The sequence below is a fragment of the Hippopotamus amphibius genome, chromosome 4, assembly GCF_030028045.1.
Source record: "Hippopotamus amphibius kiboko isolate mHipAmp2 chromosome 4, mHipAmp2.hap2, whole genome shotgun sequence".
In the NCBI taxonomy this organism is placed as follows: Eukaryota; Metazoa; Chordata; class Mammalia; order Artiodactyla; family Hippopotamidae; genus Hippopotamus; species Hippopotamus amphibius.
In genome coordinates, this window is record NC_080189.1 from 179,652,352 (window position 1) to 179,674,600 (window position 22,249).

The window sequence follows — 22,249 nt, forward strand, 5'->3', positions numbered from 1 at the left end:
TGGATTTGGGAGGTGGAATCAACAGGATTTGATGATGGATTGGATATGGGTAGTGAAGGAAAGGAAGGAATCAAGGATACTGGCTTGTTTTGGCTTGAGCCCAGGAGCGCGACTGCGCTGTTGAGGCAGAGACTAGAGGAAGTGCAGGTTTGGGGCCGGTTCTAATCAACATGCTACTGGGGTCCTTCCTTTCACGCAAGTGATAGAAGACATGTTCTTCAAAACATCAACGTCTAAAAGGGGAACGAGAATTTAATGAAAAGACAGCTCAAGAGTACAGCACTGGGCTTCCCTTGTGGCACAGTGGTTAAGAATCCGCCTGCCAATGCAGGGGGCACGGGTTCGATCCCTGGTCCGGGAAGATCCTACATGTCTCGGAGCCACTAAGCCCGTGTGCCACAACTACTGAGCTTGTGCGCCAGAGCCCCCGAGCCACAGCTATTGAAGCCTGTGCACCAAAACTACTGAAGCCCTCGCACCTAGAGCCCATGCTCCACACAAGGGAACCCACAGTAATGAGAAGCCGGTGCACCACAGCGGAGAGTAGCCCCTGCTCTCTGCAAGTAGAGAAAGCCTGCATGCAGCAACAAAGACCCAACACAGTCAATAAATAAATAAATTAATTAAAAAAAGAGTACAGCACTATTAGATGGAAGTGCTTATGTTATTATTTTGACTTTAGTGACTCATAGATCTGTTTTTTGATTGAAAAAGTTTTTTTTTCCTTTTTATTTATTTATTTTTAGTCACACCGTGTGGCATGAAGGATCTTAGTTCCCTGACCAAGAATCAAACCCATGTCCCCTGCAGTGGAAGCTCAGAGTCTTAACCACTGGACTGCCAGGGAAGTCCCTGATTGAAATTTTTAAAAAGTATGCACCATTAGTAGCCAAATGAGTCATTATAGTTTATTATTCAGATAAAAATCTCTGTATCATACAGTATCTCCAACAGTCACCTAAATGACACTGAAACGCAATCTAGGTAGTTCCCAATATCTGAAGAGATTCAAAACTATTTTCTGTGCTTTTCTTTTTCTTTCTTTCTTTTTTTTTTTTTTTTTGATTTGCATGCACTGTGGACCTAAGAGAACCAGTCTAGGAATCTTCCCATTATTTGTAACGTTGTTGTGTGGAAAATGCCGTCTGAATGATACTTAAGATACCCATAGAAAACATCCTCCCCCTTTCTTAGCAGCTGGTGGAAAGCAGGCCCTGGGGGCAGGGAAGGGCTGCTGCAGCCACCACCAGTCTCAGCAGCAGCTGGAGGGAGTAGGCAGGGGCTTCAAGGACCCACAAGGCAAGGCTAACAGTACGGATACTGTCTTAACCCAAACACGCTAACTGGCTTTATCTTACGCTCTACTTTCCCTGGCTCAAGTTATATCCTGAATTGGGTCCTAAGTGTTGGGGATTTCTGACCACCTAGCTCATTACTCATTTGTGAAATAGGAGTTGGATTAGATTGTAGTGGCCGGTGTATGGAAGGCTCTTTCAGAAATGAAACAGGATTCCAAGACACCATCGTTGCTTTCAGAGTTTATCATCTGTCTCCAGCACTGACTTCTCTCCTCAGCTCCTGAAGTATGTTTTCAGTAGCCTTGTAGACTTTTCTGAAGGTCCCACAGGCACTTCAAAATCAGCCCATGTGAAACCACTCTTACAATCTCAGCCCCCCGCCCAGTTAGCCTCTTGTTTCCTGTTTCATTCATTCTGTTCCCTTCCCTAGAACCTTCCTAAACATCTTTGTCTTCTTCCTCCCCTCCGCTCTCAGCCAGGATTAATCACATTGCCTACATCTCAAATTGGTCCCTTCTTCACTTTTTTACTTCAAGCTTCATCATCTCTTACCTGAACATGGCAAGAGCCACCTCACCTTTCCTCAAACTTCAAAACATCTCACAGTTCAAACTGATTCCCTACCCCTTTATCTTTCCACAAATATCAGTGTAATCTCATTCCCATTTTAAAACTTCCAATGGCTTCCCCATTCACAAAAAGATAAAATCCAAGTCTCTCATAAAGTCTTCAGGTCTCAGGTCAAAGACAGAGGCCTGGTTTGACCACCCTATCTAAAGTTGAACTGCCCGGAAATTCTATTGTCTGATTTATTTTATTCATGGTTCTTATTACAAGCTATAATTCCCTTATCTGTTCAAGTGTTTATCTGCTCCCACCACCAGAGTGTAAGGTAAGTGGGACAGTGATAGTATTTGACAATCATCAGTGCCTTTTTTTTTTTTAATTTATTTGGCTGCACTGGGTCTTAGTTGCAGCACTCAGCATCTAGTTCCTTGACCACAGATCGAACCCTCGCCCCCTACATTGAGGGTGCAGAATCTTAACCACTGGGCCACCAGGAAAGTCCCATTAGTGCTTATCTTTATGAGCAATTTTTAAGATCATAGCCTTAATATTTCATTGATTTTTGTTGCAGAAATTGGTCCCTCGAGAAACCAAGCACCACACTTGGAGGGTTGGAGAACTCAGGTTTATTACGCCAGCAGCCCCAGCTGAGCTAAGGCTCCAAAGTCCTGGCCTGCCCCCCCCCCCCCCCCCAGCTCAGCGTGAGCTTTACTTTCATAGGGGTCAGTGCACATGGTTACAGTTAGCATTGGTAGATTGGTTACTTGGTTTACAGAGCACAGAAGTTTCCAAACAGAAACTTACAAGAGCAGGTGCAACATTCCATATTTAGCAAAACATCTTATGGTTACATTTCATTGCTAGGTCATCCTGTTCTTGTTTTTCAGAGCAGCAAGGGTATTTTACAAAAGCAGCAGCATGGAGTTATTTTTAGCTGAGTGCAAGTTTCTAATTTTCCTCTTCAATTTCACTGGATCTCAGATTTTCCAAAATTTTAAGGACAGGTCTATTCCTGGCCTGCAACTAAAGCCACAGAGGATAAGGGAATAAGTAGAATGGAATAAAATACAAGTCTGTCTCCAGATCATTGCTGTTTAATAGAAATGAGGGCCACATTTATAATTTAAATTTTTCTAGTTTTCAAAAGTAAAAAAGTTAAAAGTTTCATATTTTCTTTAAATTTATGTATTAGCTGCGTTGGGTCTTCGTTGCTGCACGCGGGCTTTCTCTAGTTGCTGTGAGTGGGGGCTACTCTTCCTTGTAGTGCACAGGCTCCTCATTGCTGTGGATTCTCTTGTTGTTGACCATGGGCTCCAGGCACATGGGCTTCAATAGTTGCGGCACATGGGCTCAATAGCTGTGGCTCTTGTAAATCAACTATAAGTCAATATAAAATAAAAATTAAATTAAAAAAAAATAGCTGCGGCTCACAGGCTTAGTTGCTCCGTGGCATGCGGTATCTTCCTGGGGCAGGGATCAAACACCGTGTCCCCTTCATTGGCAGGCGGATTCTTAACCACTGCACCACCCAGGAAGTCCTCATATTTCCTTTAATGCACTATATCCAAACACAGTATTAAAAAAAAAATTCAGTGCAGTATTTCACATTCTTTTCTTCATACCAAGAGCTCTGAAATCCGCGTGTGATTTGTAGTTACAACTTAAATGGACTAGCTTCAAGTGCGCACAAACCACGTGCTACAAACGACTACCCTACTGCGCAGTGCAGGTTTACTTCCTGTGCTTTTCCCCCAGAGCCATTCACAGTTCTAGAACACTAGTTCCACTGGACTTTCTGTGAAAAATGGGAAATCTTTTGTCAAATTTCCTGAGGATTTACAAGTGCATATTAATATACTTAAAGAACGTACAACTTTCCCATATTTGACTCCTCCCCGCCCCTCCATTAACCTCTGTGGGACACTTCGGAATGTGTTCCAAATTCCAAGAGGAGAGGAAGAACAGAGTCAAGTCAGTCTCAGGCATTCTTCATCAAACTTTCTCTGGAGGTGCGGAGGTTAACTCCCAGGCTGCACCCTAGGGATAGAATGGGTTGCAAAACACAGCCTCCGGGAAACAATGGACGAAAACGGCCTTGGCTGGTATCCCAAGGGTTACTGCCACCTAGGTTTCTACCAAATCACAGCTTTATCAGTGAGTCCCAGTGCACCAGTTGTTAAAAAGGTAAAATTAGCTCGTGTTTCCAAATCCGCTGTCATCACAGTCCTATCCTTCAAATGTATTCGTTCAACAGATATTTCTTGAGCGCCTGCGTACGCACTGGCGAACAGAACAACTCCGAAGCTACAGGGCCGGGCAACCGAGTCTAGCGGGGAAGGAGGGGGGTCCCAGCGGCACCTCTGCGCCCTCTGCCCCGGGCTGAGCCGAGCACCGCTTTTGCACTGTCGCGTTAAACAGGTGCCACTGCCCTAGGGAGCGGGCGTTCCTCTCACTTCGCAGAAAAGTAAGAGGTTGAGTAACCTGTTACAACCCAGCGGTCCTGTGCTCGGCTGACACCTGGGGCACGCGTGGGCGCCTCCGTTCCCTCCAAGCGCCTCCACGGACACGGTCCGAGGGGGGAAGCGCGGCCGCCCCGACCTCGGGCGACCAAAACTGCGGGACCTCACGATGTACAGGAAGCGGCGCCTCTCCGGGCCCTTCCTCACGTCGTCCGGGCCGCATCGCCCCCGTCAGCGACGAGCGCGGCCGGCAGGACGGACGCACCCCGTCGCCCAAAACCTCCCGTACCCCCCCCACCCGTACCCCAGACACCCGCCGCCGCGGAAGCCGGAGAGGATTGGGGGGGAAATCTCCGGAAGCGCCGGCCGGCTCACGAACTACCCTTCCCGTGAGGCTTCGCGGCGCCGGGCGGCCGCTGCGCAGGCGCACGCACGGCGTGCGTGGCGGCGTCAGCGGTTCTAGAACGTTGCTGTGGTAGCGCTCGGGCGCCATGTTAGGACGAAGGGGAAGGAGGAGAAGCGCTTAAAGCGGCGGGAGCGGGTGCGGGAGTGGGGTTGGACCCAGGGCTGAGGCAGGCCGCCGCCCCCTCCCTCCCGCCTCAGTGGATCATGCCCAGGGCGGCAGCGGCGGCGGTTGCGGGGGGGAAGTGACTGGGCGGTGCCGGCGCAGGAGACGATGCCGTTGTAAGTGATTTGTATTCTGTGTTCTCTCGCACGCCGGCGGGGCCTGGGGCGCGTCGGGGGAGGTGGGGGCGCGCGGGCCGGACCCTCGCCCCGGGGGGGAGGCAGGCGGGACGGGGGCTCTTCCTGTTTCCTCTCGCACTCGGCGCCGCACTTCCCCTTGTGCTCGGTTCCCGCTCCCCCCCCCCCCCCCCCCCCCCCCCCCCGCCCTTTCTGGCTTCGGCGGCTGCCGGGCCGGGGGCCTTCCTCTTCCGGAAGGGCCGGAGGAACCTCTAACCCAGCTGCTCCGGCTTCTCTGCCTCGTCCGACGGTAGAAAGGGGGGAAAAAAGCCCCTCGTGCCTAGCGGCCGGGGAGCAGGGCCCTGGGCTTCGGGCTCGCCCCCCGGGCGCCTCTCGGGCTCACTGCGCTGCTTCTGTTCCCGGCCTGCCTCCTTCCCGTTTCCAAGATGCTCATTTCGCGCGCCGGTGTTAACCCACTCCCACGTCCCAGCTCGCAGGAGCGCGAGTTAAAAGCCCGGTTCGGGGCGTCGAGCCCCGCTGTTTGAACATCCCCTCTCCTGCTTCATTTCCCTCCAGCCTTTCAGCCGCCAGGAAAGGGGCCCTTTCCAGGGTACCCCCATCGAAAGGCGCTCCCGTTACGTATTGCTCTCCGGGTTTTGTTTTGATAGGGTAGCCGGATTTCATCCTGCTTCTCTCTCTCCATCTGCAGCGATAATTTTTGCTGGTTGTAAACTCTTACCTTATTGTAGTTCATCTGTGTCTTCTGGTCTCACTAGGCCTACGTCTTATACTTTCCCTTGTGGGGTTTTTTTTTTTTAAAGTTTTCGTTTTTTTTCCTCTCTCTTTCAAAGAATGGGATGTAATTTGAGAAGTCATTGTTGATCCAGACATTACAGCCTTTTTTTTCCTGCGTATATATGGCAGTGTAGAGGCCTAAATAGTGAGACTGCACTTCTTCCATTTTTGAAGATTCAGGGGTAAGAGAAGAGGGGCCGAGTTCTCTTCTTTGTAGCCCCGAAACGTGTAATTGGCCCTTGAAGTTTTACTTACACGCAGAATAAAGATTTTAGGGTTTCTAGACACCTAATGTAGCACCTTAGGCTTATCTTATTTTTTTTTAAATAAAAACAACTTTTCTGCAAATATACTGATGATAGTTTCACAGTTTTAGTAATATATGTGTATACGTCTGTGTATGTCTCTCTTTACAGGTGAGGCTCTTAACTTTGAAACAGCCTTTAGCGACATCTGTTCCATTTTACACGATATTTTAAAAAGAAATTTCGTGCTCCTTCTCACCCACTCTAGTCATTTTGTTAAGAGGCCTATCAACATGTTATTTCTGTAATGAGAATATTTGTTAGTCTTAATTAAGTATACAGACCTAAAATCTTATAGTCTGCAAGGTCCCTGTTAATTGATTATCGTATTATGGAACAATAGGGTTACTAGGAGAACCGAGTCTAAGCAAGATTTTTATGGCATTTTTCAATTCAGCAGCAATTAAGGTAAACCTAAATGTTTGCAGTAATGTCATGTGACTTCTTTGTGTTAGCTCACATTCTGTTGCTGTTTTTGAAAAGGGACTTCTCTTTCTGATAATCATGTTAATATTAAAAATTGATCAGTAATAGGAAATGTCTGCTTTAAAAGTCTTTAAAGAAGAAATAACTTAATTTGTGTCTTTTTAGAAATTAGAAGTTCTTTTATACCTACTTTTCCCAACATTCTTTGAGGAAGGGAGGTATACGTTTCCTTTAAAGACCTAAGTGCTTCAGATTCTTTGGAAATTAGTTCAACTGTTTGAAAAGGAAGACAAAGTGAAGACAGCAGATTCTCTCACATGGATATTGTCTTTGTAGTGTGTTTCTTGAAATGTGAACAATATGGCCAATTCTTCATTAGCTGTCCCTCTTATTTTTAACCCTAAGTGTACTACAGTCCTTTTAAAGTAAACTAAAAGACAAAAGACTGCCTAGTTAAATAGGCCTTTTTTCCTCATTAATTTGCTTTCTTTGTTTTTCATGTTCTGGTGTCATTAATTTTATGTCTTTGATGATCTGAATTGTGGTTTTCAGACTATATTGTGTTTGGCGTCCACTTTTATGTTTGGTATGGCTGTTAAGTTTTTTTTGTGAGTGGGTGGGGTTAAGGTATAGACCGTAGGTGAGTTATCAGAATGGATGAAATCAAAACATTATTGAAGTTATGTCATTAGAAAACATTGTGAACGGGTCTTCATATATTGTCCAAAAGCATATGTAATTGCATATTTAATTTTGAAAAGCTGGTATGGTTTAAGAGCTGTGGCGATTAAGCTTCCAAAAGTTTTAATAGTCTTAGGATCCAGTAATACCAGATTTCCTATGTTGGTACTGTTGACATTTTTGGCTGATAATTCTATCCTGTGTATTGCAGAGTGTTTAACAGCATCTCTACCTACTAGATTTCGGGAGTCCCACCACCCCATATCCTGGTAATGACAACCAAAAATGTGTCCACATGTTGTCAGATGTATCCTGGGGGCCAGAATCTTGTTGAGAACCGCCACATTAATACGGAATATAATACCTGATGGGAACTGTATTCCAGTTTCTGCCCTACTCTGTGCTGGTCAGATCATTATTTGCATCAGCTCAGTTCTGGCTAGCACACTAGTAATAAAAAGACTTTAAGGAGAGTAAGCATTATCAGTGACAGCATTCATGCCACATTTGCAGAATGTTATTGGAAAAGATATTTAGCAAGAGTTGGGGGAGACAATAGCTTTTCTTCCATATGTTTGTGGTTGTCACAGAAAAAGAGGGAACTGGAGTAGTTTTATGTAGTGATAAGAGGTAGAACTGGGACCTTTTGGTGGGTAGTAATGTTGTGTAGCAGTGGTTCTCCGACTGGATGTTGGGGGGGGTGGTCCTTGAAATCCTTTTAGGGAGTACATAAAGTCCAAACTTTTCATAATATTGAGATGTTACGTCTTTTTTAGTCTGTTAACATTTGTATCAGTGGTGCAAAGCAGTGGTGGGTAAGTGATGCTTTAGGAAGAATCATGGCAGAGGCACCGTATTCTACTAGTCTTCATTGTGTTACTTCACGACAGACATGCACACAAACACATACAGTTTGGGGAAAAAAAAGCCCTTGATAAAGCAGTAAAAGTTAATTTTATGAAGTCTTGACCCTTGAGTTTGTCTTTTAAATATGTTATGATAAAATGAGAAGTACACATAAAGCTGTATGCCCAAAAGTAGGATGGTTTTGTGAGGAGCACATCTCATGGAGCTCTATTTTTACCTTAAAGAAGTAATGAAGTATGATATTCATACTTGACTACTTAGCATTTACTTCAAAAATGGAGCCTTTCTCTTTAAGGAGAACAACTGACAGTGTTTATGGCCATTGATAAAATTTGAGCTTTCAAGCAAAAATTAGAATTTTGGAATACTTGTTTCTGTCATTGTGAGCTTGACAGCCTCCCAGTAACTAAAAATGTTTCTGACTTGATTAATGGTGATATTAATGAACATTTTTTTTGATATTGTATAGTAATATGTCAACATTTGGAAGATATGCATATCTTCAGTGAACCCACATTTTCCAGACCAGGAGTCATGATGTAATAAAATCATGTATGGGTAAAGATATATTTAAAGTGCAAGGTGGACCAATGAATTTTAATGTAAGAGTGCAAAGGGTTTATTTTATTTATTTATTTATTTTTATTTATTTATTGTCTGTGTTGGGTCTTCATTGCTGCACCCGGGCTTTCTGTAGTTGCTGCGAGCGGGGGCTACTCTTCATTGTGGTGTGCAGGCTCCTCATTGTAGTGGTTTCTCTTGTGGAGCATGGGCCCTAGGCGCATGGGCTTCAATAGTTGTGGCACATGGGCTCAGTAGCTGTGGCTCACGGGCTCTAGAGCACAGGCTCAATAGTTGTGGCGCACGGGCTTAGTTGCTCTATGGCATGTGAAATCTTCCCAGGGCAGGGCTCGAATCCGCGTCCTCTGCATTGGCAGGCAGGGCTCAAATCCGCGTCCTCTGCATTGGCAGGCGGATTCTTTACCACTGGGCCACCTAGAAAGTCCACAAGGGTTTATTGCTGTGGTTTCTGCTTTCATACTGTAACTAGTCTCTAAGAAATTACCACTTGTGGCATTTTGGTGTAATAACAAAGAAAAATATCCACAGTTATTTGAAAAGGCTATTAAAATACTCTTTTCCAGTTACAATGGTGTAATGCCAGGTTTTCTTCGTGTGTCTACCAGAACAGCTTATCAAAAGGGGTTGCATGCAGAAGCAGATATGGGAATCCAGCTGTTTTTGATTAAACCAGAATTAAAGAGATTTGCAAAAACATAAAATAGTGCTGTTCTTCTCACTAAATTTTTTGTTTTGGAAAACAATTATTTTTTAAAAAGTCACTTATGTTAACATGCAGTAGGTTTCTTGTTACTTAAATGAATAAACATTTACAAAAATTTCCCTGTTGTAATTTCTAATGCAGTAAATAACAGACATAATCCATATAAACAAAAGCTCATTGGAGTCCTCAATAAATTTTAAGAGTTGTAAAAGGGTCCTAAAACCCAAAAGTTTGAGAAACTGCTGATGTGTAGTAACAGCTAACAGTTCTCCAAAGCTGCTGTTTCCAATGGTGGTGTCAGTGCCACCTCTGGTGGTTTTTAACAGTCTGGGGGAATGGACACACACATGATTTAAAGACATTTTTTTGTTGTCAGTGAAAAACATGTATTAGATAACCTTTAAGAAAGGTAACTTCTGAGAGATTTTGATTCTCAGGGTTTAAGATGTAGAGATTTTGTAATGAGTTGCTTGTATAATAAATGTTAGTTATGGTTTTGAAATGTGGTATTTTACCTTAAGCATGTTTTCATTTCATGCTTTTTGATGGAGAAATTGGGAGGGAAGGTATTGGATTTGAGTAAATTTATAAGCCTATTCAGTTCCTACTCCCTGACACCCCCCCCACCCCTCCAGCCCCCTAAAGCCTTCTGGCTTGAACAGTATATAACTTGTAAAATGTTTGGATTCATCAGAATGTTCCATTCCTTGGTAACTAGGCTAAGATTACAATCAAATTCAAGTTAACATTACAATTAAATTTCACCTTTAGTTGCATCTAGGCAGGTTTATAAAAGCTGCTTCCAGGCAAAATGAGGCCAGTTGGAGTCCCAGCTATTTTTCATTTTTGGTTGGTGGAAGAGGCATCTCTTTTATTCGGTAAGTTCATCGTTCTGATTATTCAGCAGCTTTTAAATAATTGTACAGTCTGAGTTTATGATTCATAAAAGAGCACCATTGTAGGAGATACTAGTTCTTGAGGTAGGTTAAAGTGAGGCTCAAAATCATCACTTGTCTAAGGTCTTATGCTGAGTTGTGGATTGGAGCCATATTCACCTCTGAATTCCATGTTTCATTCTCATTCTAGTACTGTACCATCTCCTGTGTACCTTGTTGGGAATTATGTTTCATCAGCTCGGTTGGAGTCTGTTTATGTGTCTTAAGTATACTTAATTTTCGAGATCAAGTTGTGTGGAAGATAGTTGTTTTTTAATTGTTGGATTGCAGGTCTGCAGAATTTTATAGCATTCTTATTTGAAAATTTAAGAATTTGTGGGAGAAAAAAAAGAATTTGTGGGAGAAAAAATGTAGGAGTTTAAATTTGATATCTTCATTCCTCTTCTGTCACAGAATTTTCTCTTCACATTTCTATTCCCTGTATATTTTGTTCAGAAATCAGCTTCTTGCATTTTACAGTAGTCTTTATAGTTATAAATAAGTTTTTATTTAAGAATAGTGTTCCTGTCATTTTGGTTATCAGAAACATCTAAATTGAATTTCCTGTGTATAATACTGTGATTTGACATATTTTCGACTATTGTTTTCTGATAGATTTTTATGCTTTTTAGATTTAGTTACATTTCCTTCATTTTCAAGTTATGCTTGACAGATACTGATGCAGGAATGCTGTGGGTTGGATGGGTTTTTTTGTGTTTGTTTTTTGTTTTTGTTTTGTGTTTTTACTTCTAGTCCCTCTTGAAGAGAGGGCAGAGAGACAGTTGGAAGTGCCCCTAGGAAGGAAGGAAAAATAACCTGGCCATTGTTACAACTCAATAACAAGTACCCTTTCTCTGTATAATGAGCCATTTATTTCCAAAGTTTGGTCTTGGAATTTATCATAATTTATTCCCCTTAAGTGTGAAATATTGCTTCATCTGTATTTGAGTCTCTGCTGCTGCTTACTAAATATTGGCTAGATGATCCACTTGGAATGCACATTTTAAGATTATAGTTAGGTTCTAACTATGTTTAGTACCACTTAAACAGGATGACACGTGAATTAGCCATCCTTAGAATAATGTCTTAGTGAGCAGATACATTGTCTTGATCATATGCTTGACTCTTAAGCTACTAGTAAAATTTAAATGTGTTAAACTTCTTGTGAAAGAGGAGATTGTATTATTTCTGCTAAGAATTAATATTTAATGCACATTCAGATACTTTAGAGAGATTCCATATTCCTATTCTGTTTAATGTCCTTTTTTCATGCTTAATTTGAATGGGCATATTGTGTTTAAGGTTAAGACCTTTAAACAGCAAATTATATACTGTGGTTGAATTAAGTGTTATTGTGATTTATCTGATTACTTATAAAGAAGAATATCGAGTAAGTTAAGCTTTCAGTTTTAACTTCACTGACTAAAACTAGCAAGAAATGACAGTTTTCTGTTGGCTAGGATCTATACATTTTGAGGCAATTGACCCTGTTCATACTATGGGCCACCAATTCCAAATGCCCAATATGAGGAGGCAGGGATTCATCAGTAGCATAAGCTTTGTTTAAATTGGGGTGAAAGTCATTAAATATTAACTGTTTCAGAAAACACCGCTGGTGATTTGTTGTCCTTTCTTTTGTATGTTAGTCATCTGGTGAGACTGCTCTTTTCCCTTTCACCAAGTCATTTAGAGTCATACTTCCTTAATCTTTTCCTTTGGTATATCCTTGATTCTTTTTTTCTGTAGTATTTAAGCTTTTACTTTTGCACTCACCTGTTTAAGGATCTGAATCCCAGATCAAATTTGAGATTGTCACTGAGGATAGAGACTATCTTTGTATTCCTGATTTTAACATTGTCTTTCATACATATTTAAGATCCTAGTTCAGTAAATTTCAGTCTAATATACTTTCTGGAAAAAATAACTTAAATGGGGAAAAGGTGCTTTTAGGAAAATGGGATTGATGAAGTTTGATAGATAACCTTGGATGCTTTAGCAGTTTTCTAGAGCTGTAAATCATGATTTTCTTTGTATTTAATTTTCTAACCACAGAGGCTTACACTGAAAAATCCATTTTGAAGTTTTTCAGTTCTTTTTTTAAATAAATTTATTTACTTGTTTGTTTATTTATTATTTATTGGCTGCTTTGTGGCCGCACAGGGGCTTTCTCTAGTTGCGGCAAGTGGGGACTTCTCTTCATTGTGTTGTGGTGGCTGCTCTTCATTGTGGTGCACAGGCTTCTCATTGCGGTGGCTTCTCTTGTTGCAGAGCCCAAGCTCTGGGCGCATGGGCTTCAGTAGTTGCAGCACATGGGCTCAATAGTTGTGGCTCGCAGGTTCTAGAGCGCAGGCTCAGTAGTTGTGGTGCACGGGCTTAGTTGCTCTGTGGCATGTGGGATCTTCCTGGACCAAGGCTTGAACCTGTGTTCCCTGCGTTGGCAGGTGGAGTCTTAACTACTGCGCCTCCTAGGAAATCCTTCAGTTCTTTAAAATAACATTTTGATTAGCATAAACTACAAAGAGCTAATAGTCAAACAGGTAATTATTGATTTAAGTTAAACATTTGTTTGCTGTCCCTTGTTGTTGGGGAATGATTTTAGGGTTGGTTTTAGTCTCTTTAAGATGAAATTCTTCCACCAGTCAGTTTTGCTTAGGTGTGTTTCTATGCACATATAGACATAACACACAAATAATTTTTTAAGATACAAATTTGTTGTGAAAGCTATGTAGAGGCTTACGGTTATGGTCAGATGCCTGAGATCATATCTTGACCCAGTGAATAGAGTCGTTGGCATAGTTGGGAATAATGTAAAGTGCTTGCCATACTACCTAGGATATGTTGAGGTTTCAATAAATACTAGCTCTTATAACTATATTCTACAACTCTTTTCACCTGACACATTGTGGGCATGTTTCCATGCTACTACATGTGATAACCACTTCATTCTTTTTATATAGCATAGTATTAAGTTGTAAGAATGTACTGTAATTCACCAGTCCTATATTAATGAATATTTAGGTGGTTTCCATTTTGTTAGTGCATTGTATACAGTGCTCCATTAAATAATCTTGGGTATCTTTTGTGTTATTCCTATGAGAAGGTTCAAATTCTAGAATCTGTAGGGTCAAGAAGGGTATTTATTTACGAATACCAAGCATGCTCTCTCTATAAAACATAATGCTGGGATAAACATTGCTCATTTCAAGCTTATTGTTGATGTACAGGATTTTGGGCCCGCATTTGGCCTGTCTTCTAAGCCATTGTATTCCTGCCCCAGGAGCGGTAGAAATTTGTGCTTTAATGTACCTATTTTATGTATTTAAAACGTGTTGTAAATTAAAGGGGATATGTCTTCCAACTTCAGGGTCTTCAGTTTGAGTCCTTGTGTCCTAGTATTTCTGTAAGATAGATTGCTAGAGGTGAAGTTGCTAGACATAAACTTTAAAAAATTGTGATGAATATTGTCAGGTTGCTTTTTTAAAATGTATACCAAGTTCACTTTCTTTGTGATGGATAAGAGTGCTCCTTTTCTTACATCATTTACCGACATTGGAGGTTTATAATAAATCTTTCATTTTTTTTACCAGATGTACGTCAGCTTTTTTTTCCTGCGATCTTACAGAAAAAGCGATTGTCTTAATGTGCTTCCTTGATTTGTAGTGAAACTTTTTAAAAGTTGATTCAAGAGCATATTAAGAATGCAGGTTTCCCTCGCTGTCCGAAAGTAGAGTGGGCCTATGAAACCTTTTGTAAGTGAAGATGGCATAAAATGAAGAAGCAACTACCTTACATACATCTTGCTAGCTGATGCTTAGAATAAATTAAGATGAAGCATTGCTGCTCACAGACGCAGTTCAAAGCTATCACAATTTGACTCTGAATATACATATTTCCTGGGGAAGGAGCTTGGCAGTGCCACTTTTACTATTCGGGGTGCACACTGCCTCTGAAACAGCTTGCTGCAAAACAAACGAACATTGTGTTTGCTTTTTGCCTTTTTCGTAAAAGTGAAAATCCTCTTTGGATTTCATTCAGTTAGTGAAAACAGGTACTAACGTAGGTCTTTCATTTGAGTATTCCTTAGCTTCCTCACTGACTTGAAGTGGTCGCCAGTGTGGCATATCCAAAGATTGATCATACTTTCACTATTTGAGTATATGGCTATTAACCTATAGTTTACAAATATAGGAACTGTGTACTATTTGAGTTAGCTTTATGGTTTTTGTTATCTAAGTGGTTCTTGATATTTCAGAGCACATGTATTGGTTAAATTGGTTGCCTGAACTTTTGAAACAAGTATCTAGCTCAAATAAGCAACCTACAGTCATATGCCAGTTTCACAAAAGTGTTGCCGTTTCTAAGTACCTAAATATTTCTCCTAATTAGAGTTAGGTCTTAGACGGCCTAGCATGGGGAAAGGACGGACCATTCTTTTGAGTATTGATTTAAAAACTTTCTTTGTTTGGAAATTGGTCTTTCGTGTCATAAACATGTTGTAGTATTTAAATTTCTAGTTTGCTATCCAAAGCAGAGATATCCATAGAGTTACAACTTAACAAGAATAACATAACTAGCGGCAGAAGTGAAACCAGAGTGGTATAACTAGTAGAAGTGAAATCAGGCCTGTTTTCTCTCTACTTTATCAGATTGCTTCTGGGTTGAGAGCAGATTTTATGGACAGAATTTTGGATGCCATTACCAGGAGTCATGTGGGTTTTTAAGGAAGCTTTGTTTTAGGAAGATAACACTTGGTAGCAGTATGGATGGTAGACTGACATAGTAAGGGAGTAGAAACAGTGGGACCAAGATGCCAAGAGTCAGAATAAGTGTGGTTGTAATGGAATTGTTATATAGAATGTTTTCGAAATTAAAAGTAATAAAAAAGGAAAGGTGGGCATATGTCCTGTGTAAGCTTTCCCTTGATGAAAATTACTTTAAATATTATAAAGAAAATGCCCTATGTTCTTCGAGGTATGGGAGGGGGCGGGGGGTGAAGGGGAAACTGAGAAGAAGCGAGAGAGTAGCACAGACATATATATACTACCAACTGTAAAATAGTCAGTGGGAAGTTGTTGTATAACAAAGGGAGTCCAACTCAAGGATGGAAGATGCCTTAGAGGACTGGGGCAGGGAGGGTGGGGGGGACTTGAGGGGGGGGCGTCAAGGAAGGGAGGGAATATGGGGATATGTGTATAAAAACAGTTGATTGAACCTGGTGTACCCCCCCCCCAAAAAAAAAAGAAAAAAAAAAGAAAGAAAATGCCCTATGTTCTAAGAGAGTAGAATTCTGAAAATGTTTAGTATTGTGCCCTCTTCTTCCTCCCTCCTGACCCTCAAAAAAGTGGGATGGGGAAAGGAGTGTTTGGCTATCTTTTGTAAGATGGGGGGTGGGGGAAAGATTCGTATATGTACTGTATGTGTAGATATTTATATCTTGCTCTGATCCAGAAAGGATTAAGACAAAATTTTAAGAATGTTTTAGTCACATTTTAAAAACTAGCAAGATGTTTACGTTGAAGGTGGATGAAAAGAAAGAATCAGTGTAGAGATATAAAATAGCAAGAAATTAGAGTACTAAAATTGTTCCTACAGAAGTACAGTGATTTTTGGATTTTTGTAGAGGACTTGTTGGATCACCATCAATTTTGCTTTAAGAATTCAGGCAGTAGCCTAAAGGTAAATACAGATAAGTTCATGACATGAAAATGAGCCAGTTGCTCAGGAAAAGCGCAAATGTTCTTGATATTTAAATTGAAAACCAGAAAGAAATTTCAGTGAATCACAAATACTGTGGCTCTGTATCTAGTTGGTTTTTTTTTCTTATTTTTTTATATAGTTGTGGAAGTTATTTTTAAAATAGAATAATGTCTGAAGAAAACTAAATACTAGTAAAAATGTTTTTAGAAAATGATGGAGATGGGTAGGTGTCTGATGTGTTCAAGAATTTGAGGAAGAGCTTTGCATTCTTGGGGTTGATAGCTAGCAGTCTGGTGATTGTTCCAGGAGAAAGTCTGTAAAGCAGAATCCTTGAAATTACCTCGTGTTGACGTGTATGTATTTGTTTTGTTAGAAACAGAACAGCAACAAAAAGACCCTTAAATTGTTTTATCACTCTACTTAGTTTCTAATATTAAAAATTAAACGCAAAATTTTGACTTCTTCCATGCAGAGTTCAGTCATAGCAAATGTTTCTACATTTTGGACATTCAGAGCATCTGGCAGCCTAGAATTCCTAGTCTAGAAACTTATGCTAATTAAGCCATTTTTATTGGAGACACAGGTATCTTGTACCTTTCAGAACATGTATTTGTTTCTTTCCTTTTATTTGGCTGTGATTTATTTTTATTTCTCTCATACGTGTTCTTGAATTAGTGTATGATCTATATGTAACTTGTATTAGATATGTATACATGAGATATGTGATATATATGTTCTTTTTTTGAAAAAGAACCATATAAAACCAATTATGTGGTTTTGTATACTGTGAGTACATTTTGAATAAATATTTACAACTGGAGTATGATTCGTTTCCCCCATCAAAATGTTAATGTAGAAACTAATGTAGACATCAACATTTTTTTTTTCCAGATTAAACTAGACAAACTTGGTGTGAATTTAGAAATCTGAGTCTTTATCCAGTATTCTGGTAACACAGTTGGATTAGACCGGGGGCTTTCCAAGCGTTGTGTTCTGTGTGACAAATGGAGAACCTGAATATTTGAGAAAGAGAAAATGGGAATCTGCAAGAAAGCTTAACCCCGCAGAGACTGGGCACTCATTTTGGTGGTCATCCACACTCAGCTGGCAATGAGTTTAGCTTCTTCAGAAAGGAAAAGAGTACAGATGAACTGTTACTTGCTCAAAACTGAACAACAAACAAAACAAAACAAGCCACTAGAGGTTTATTATTTTAAGTTAGGAGAACATGAATTCAGTTTACACTTAACTTGAAACCTCTCCTTGCTTAAACCAAGTGTAGCTAGAAGAACATTACACTTGTTTTCATTTCCTGCTCTATTATATTAAAATCATTTATAAAGAGTATTCATAATGCTGGGGTGGTCTTGAAGGACTGTAGTTTACTTGGAGAAACCCATATGAAGCAATGAACAATGCAAGAGAATAGAATTATGCTAAGATATGTGGTAAGTGTATTTTTTTACACAATACATAATTTATCTGGAATCTGTTAGAGCATGGTGTGAAGAAATGGTTAGGCAGGTTGTTTTTTTTTTTTTAATTTTATTTTATTGGCTGCATTGGGTCTTTGTTGCTGTGGGCAGGCTTTTCTCTAGCTGCAGTGAGCAGGGGCTTCTCGTCATTGTGGTGCAAGGGCTGCTCATTGCAGTGGCTTCTTTTGTTGCAGAGCACAGGCTCTAGGTGTGTGGCCTTCAATAGTTTTGGCATGTGGGCTCAGTAGTTGCGGCTCTCAGGCTGTAGAGTGCAGGCTCAGTAGTTGTGGTGCAGGGACTTAGTTGCTCCTCGGCATGTGGGATCTTCCTGGACCAGGGCTCGAACCCGTGTCCCGTGCGTTGGCAGGTGATTCCTAACCACTGCGCCATCAAGGAAGTCCCGGTTAGACAGTTATAAGGGCCACCTTTTTGGTGTCAGTTTTGTGGAACCTGATGATAACTATTTGTTGGTTGACAAAAATATGTATTAATCAAGATACTGTGAGTGAATTTACACTTATGTTAATTTGTGTATTCTAAGCATGGGAGATGCTGCATAAACTTGAAACATAGAACATTAATGTAAGATATTTAGTCTTTTGATGATGCTTGGTGTCATGTGGATCCCCAGCTCTGTGAATTAACATCATAGTCATGTATAGCTATGCAGTGTAAAGTAGTAGGAGGAAGTGATGTGACAAATTAATTGCCGTAAGAGATAATAAATCTGATTCATATTTATTCAGCAAATGCCACTATAAAATCTGAATTAAAATTGAGACAATGCATAACTAGTTCAGGAAGCATTGACTGAATGCTATACAGTCTAGTGACTAATTAGTAACACACACCGTGGGCTTCCTGGCCTTCTTAGGATTTGTGTTGATATCAAAAGACAAAATATAAAATGTAGTCCAGTGTTATAGCATAAACCAGAACCCAGGGAGAGGTAGTAAATGCATAATGGGACTTAAACTGCATAGGATTCTGGCACCTTGTTGATTTAGTAGATTATTGCACTTTAATTCAAATACATGTATATTTAGAACTTGAAGAAAAGTAGAGATGTGTGTGTATAAAGTAGATTATTTCTTAAGGAACAGAATTTGGGGCAAATAACTGATTCAGATACTAGCTTCTTCCTTAGTCCTTACCGGGTTCTGTGTGGTGTTTGACCAGGAGGGAGGGCTTTAGTTAACAGTCATGCTGCTTATCTTTAGGGTCCCTGTCCATTCACTGAGAAAAGGAGAAAAAAATATGAATTGGTTTTACCGGGACTTCCCTGGTGGTGCAGTGGTTAAGAATCCGCCTGCCAATGCACAGGACACGGGTTCAATGCCTGCTCCAGGAAGATCCCACATGCTGCGGAGCAGCGAAGCCCATGAGCCACAGCTATTGAGCCCATGTGCCACAACTGCTAAAGTCCGCTTGCGCGCCTAGAGCCGGTGCTCTGCAAGAGAGGCCACTGCAGTGAGGTGCCCGTGCACCACAGTGAAGGGTAGCCCTCGCTCACTGCAACTAGAGAAAGCCCGTGTGCAGCAATGAAGACCCAATACAACCAGTAGATGAATGAATGAATGAATGAATGAATGAATAAATGAATAAATATATAAATTTATTTAAAAAAAAGAATTGGTTTTACCAAAAAATAATTGTCATTAATTTCGTAAAGCCTTTAGAGCATGCCAGACTTTTTTACCAGTGATATTAAAATCCTATTGGTTGTAAAAATCTGGAATTTCTCTTAAAGCGGAAAAACCTTTGACTAGTCATTGTTGAAGTGTAAATCTCTTACCAAAAATTATGTAACAGGCTTAGTGTGAATATACTTCTTCCCTCCAAATTATGTTTATGTTACTTGCCTCATTATCTATGAGTTTTATTCATTGCAAGTCATGTGAAATTGCATTTGGGGAGTCTGCTGTATTGGTAAAATAGTGTTTTTGTATGTATTCTCATCTCTTTAGAGATAACAATTTTAACATATTTTGGCTCCTTTTCAAGAAGTAAAATTTCTCAAGTCCACTATATCCTAGATTGCATTTTCTCTAGTAATATCTGGATTCTTATTTATAATTATTTAGATAGTGACTGAGTTAAAATCTTTGAAGTGGTAGGAGAACTAAAATTTTTCTTTTTGGTCACTTAATTTCTGTGTTACTTTTTGTTTTAAAACAAACAAAATGTCTTGAAAGTTTTGGGGGGTATGGCAGAAAACTAACTTTGTTTAGAAATGCATTTTACTAAATCATTTTCTTCTAGTCATGCTGATTATTTTAAATTGTAGAAAGTTTTTGGCAGTGATTTTATCCAGTTCTGTTTGCAGTCCAGTTACAACGCAGGGATCACAGCCACCACAGCCACCACAGAAGCACTATGGCATTACCTCTCCCATCAGCCTAGCAGCCCCCAAGGAGACTGACTGCCTGCTTACACAGAAACTAATTGAGACTCTGAAGCCCTTTGGGGTTTTTGAAGAGGAAGAGGAACTGCAGCGCAGGTCAGTGTGTGTGTGTGTGTATCTTTTTTTAAGTTAGAATTTTTTATTAATGTAATAAACTTATTTTGAGGAATCATGTACTCAGAAAGTCAGAATTATTTTCCCCAATATATGTCTATTTCAACGAGAGTGATACCTAGTGAAAACTTTTCGTCTATGTAAAGTTCTGTTCCCTTTATTTTGGTTTGTGATACTTTTAGTTTGTATAGTACTGCAGCGTTGTCAGGAGAAAGGGGAATGAATGCCTTGCTCAGCTAAAGGAATGCCTTACCCAGTGTAACAGTGCCTGCATATAGCTAACTACTTATAAACTTTCTTTCTGATAACTTAAAAACTGGTTAACATTTAGAAAGCTTTTTCATTTTAATTAGTAGTGATCTGAAATAACAAACAGCTTGATACTTGATTAATATTTGTTCTATCAACAGGATTTTAATTTTGGGAAAATTAAATAACCTCGTAAAAGAGTGGATACGAGAAATCAGTGAAAGCAAGGTAAGGCGACTTAATTGTATAGGAAGTAATTTGCCAGCCGAACACAGCAATTGTTTTATATAACCTGTTTTTGTTTATTGATTGATTTATTGATTATTTAGTTTTTGTCTATGTTGGGTCTTCCTTGCTGCTCACAGGCTCTCTCTAGTTGTGAGTAGGGGCTACTGTTTGTTCTGGTGCACGGGCTTCTCATTGTGGTGGCTTCTCTTGTTGCAGAGCATAGGCTCTAGGCGCGTGGGCTTCAGTAGTTGCAGCACACGGGCTTCAGTAGTTGTGGCTCTCGGACTGTAGAGCACAGGCACAATAGTTGTGGCGCACGGGCTTAGTTGCTCTGAGGCATGTGGGGTCTTCTGGGGCTAGGGATCAAACGTGTATCCCCTGCATTGGCAGGCAGATTTTTAACCACTGCACCACCAGGGCAACCCTTCCTAACCTGTTCTTACCTGAGTGAATTTAGAGTCTCGAATGAGGAGTCTGTTTTAGACTGTTGACAGAATTTATATTTGGTATCTAGCTTTTTTTGTTGTTTTTTGGGGTTTGTTTTTGGCCGTGCTGCAGGACATGTGGGATCTTAGTTCCTCAACCAGGGATTGAACTTGCGTCCTCTGCATTGGAAATGTGGAGTCTTAACCACTGGATGGCCAGGGAAGTCCTGGTATCTAGCTATTTTGAAAGCAGGAAAAACTAAACTGAATTAAGTGATTTTATAAATACTTTTGTTGCAACACTTCAAATCTGAAACTCAGTAGTTACTTATACATTTCACAGAAATAAGTGTTTCCCCCCCAAAATGCTGTAAAAAATATGTTAAACGTGTATATTAAGTATTTGAGAATCTTGTTACCTTCCAAGGAGTTATACAACAGTGAGCAGTTTTTAGGCCTTTAAATACTAGACTCTCAAGCTGAATGTCTATTTAGTTTTTTATAATAACATTCTTTGAGTTTCTAATATTTTATTATAAAAAAAATCATATAACTATTGAATCCATGACTAGGTTCTGGTAAAGGAAATGTGTGTTTTTTTTTTTTTAATTGATTTTATTATTTATTTATTTTTAATTTTTAGCTTTATTGGGTCTTCCGTTGCTGCACTTGGGCTTTCTCTAGTTGCTGCGAGTGGGGCTACTCTTCATTGTGGTTCATGGGCTTCTCATTGAAGTGGCTTCTCTTTTTTTTTTTTTGCAGTGGCTTCTCTTGTTGCTGAGTATGGGCTCTAGGCGAGTCAGCTTCAGTAGTTGCAGCAAGTGGGCTCAGTGTTTGTGGCTCTCAGGCTGTAGAGCACAGGCTCAGTAGTTTGGTGCACGGGTTTAGTTGCTCCAAGGCACGTGGGATCTTCCCGACCCAGGGCTCCAACCTGTGTCCCCTGCGTTGGCAGGCTGATTCTTAACCACTGTGCCATCAGGGAATCCCAAGGAAGTGTGTTCTTAAAGTTGTGTTTAGAAGCTATTTAAAAAAATTCCATAAATAATGGTCATTTTTCCAGGGTAGTACAAAATGCATATTTAGTCTATAATATAGATGAAAAATTGATGGTAAGAGAACCAAAGATAGAAGAAAACCTGAGAGAAAGGTATCAAGGTAGAAGAAAAGTAAGTTAAGTTTTCTGGCTTTAGTCAAAGTTATAATACTGTTTTCTTAAAGCAGTGTGTATGTAATATGTATATATATCAAAGCAATTTATTAAAACTTTAGCAATCAAAATAGTCTAAACTGGAGACTCCACGTATGCTACGTTTGTCATTGGTGGAGTTTTGATAAAAATGATATTTTGAAAAGAACTT

At 40.3% G+C, this 22,249-nt stretch overlaps 1 protein-coding gene across 9 annotated transcripts in view; it reads left to right on the forward strand.

Annotated features, from left to right (window-relative positions):
* Positions 1-4,796: 4,796 nt before the first annotated feature.
* Positions 4,797-22,249, forward strand: part of PAPOLA (poly(A) polymerase alpha) — a 57,481-nt gene continuing 40,028 nt past the window's right edge. For 4 of the 9 annotated variants that reach the window (XM_057733538.1, XM_057733543.1, XM_057733545.1 and 1 more), the window contains exons 1-3: positions 4,797-5,008; positions 19,786-19,971; positions 20,400-20,466. In XM_057733538.1, coding sequence (XP_057589521.1) covers positions 5,001-5,008; positions 19,786-19,971; positions 20,400-20,466 — 261 coding nt within the window. In that variant the 5' untranslated portion in view covers positions 4,797-5,000. Of the gene's footprint in view, positions 5,009-16,887; positions 17,445-19,785; positions 19,972-20,399; positions 20,467-22,249 lie in introns of all 9 variants that reach the window. The other 5 variants (XM_057733541.1, XM_057733544.1, XM_057733547.1 and 2 more) reach the window with 3 other exon arrangements.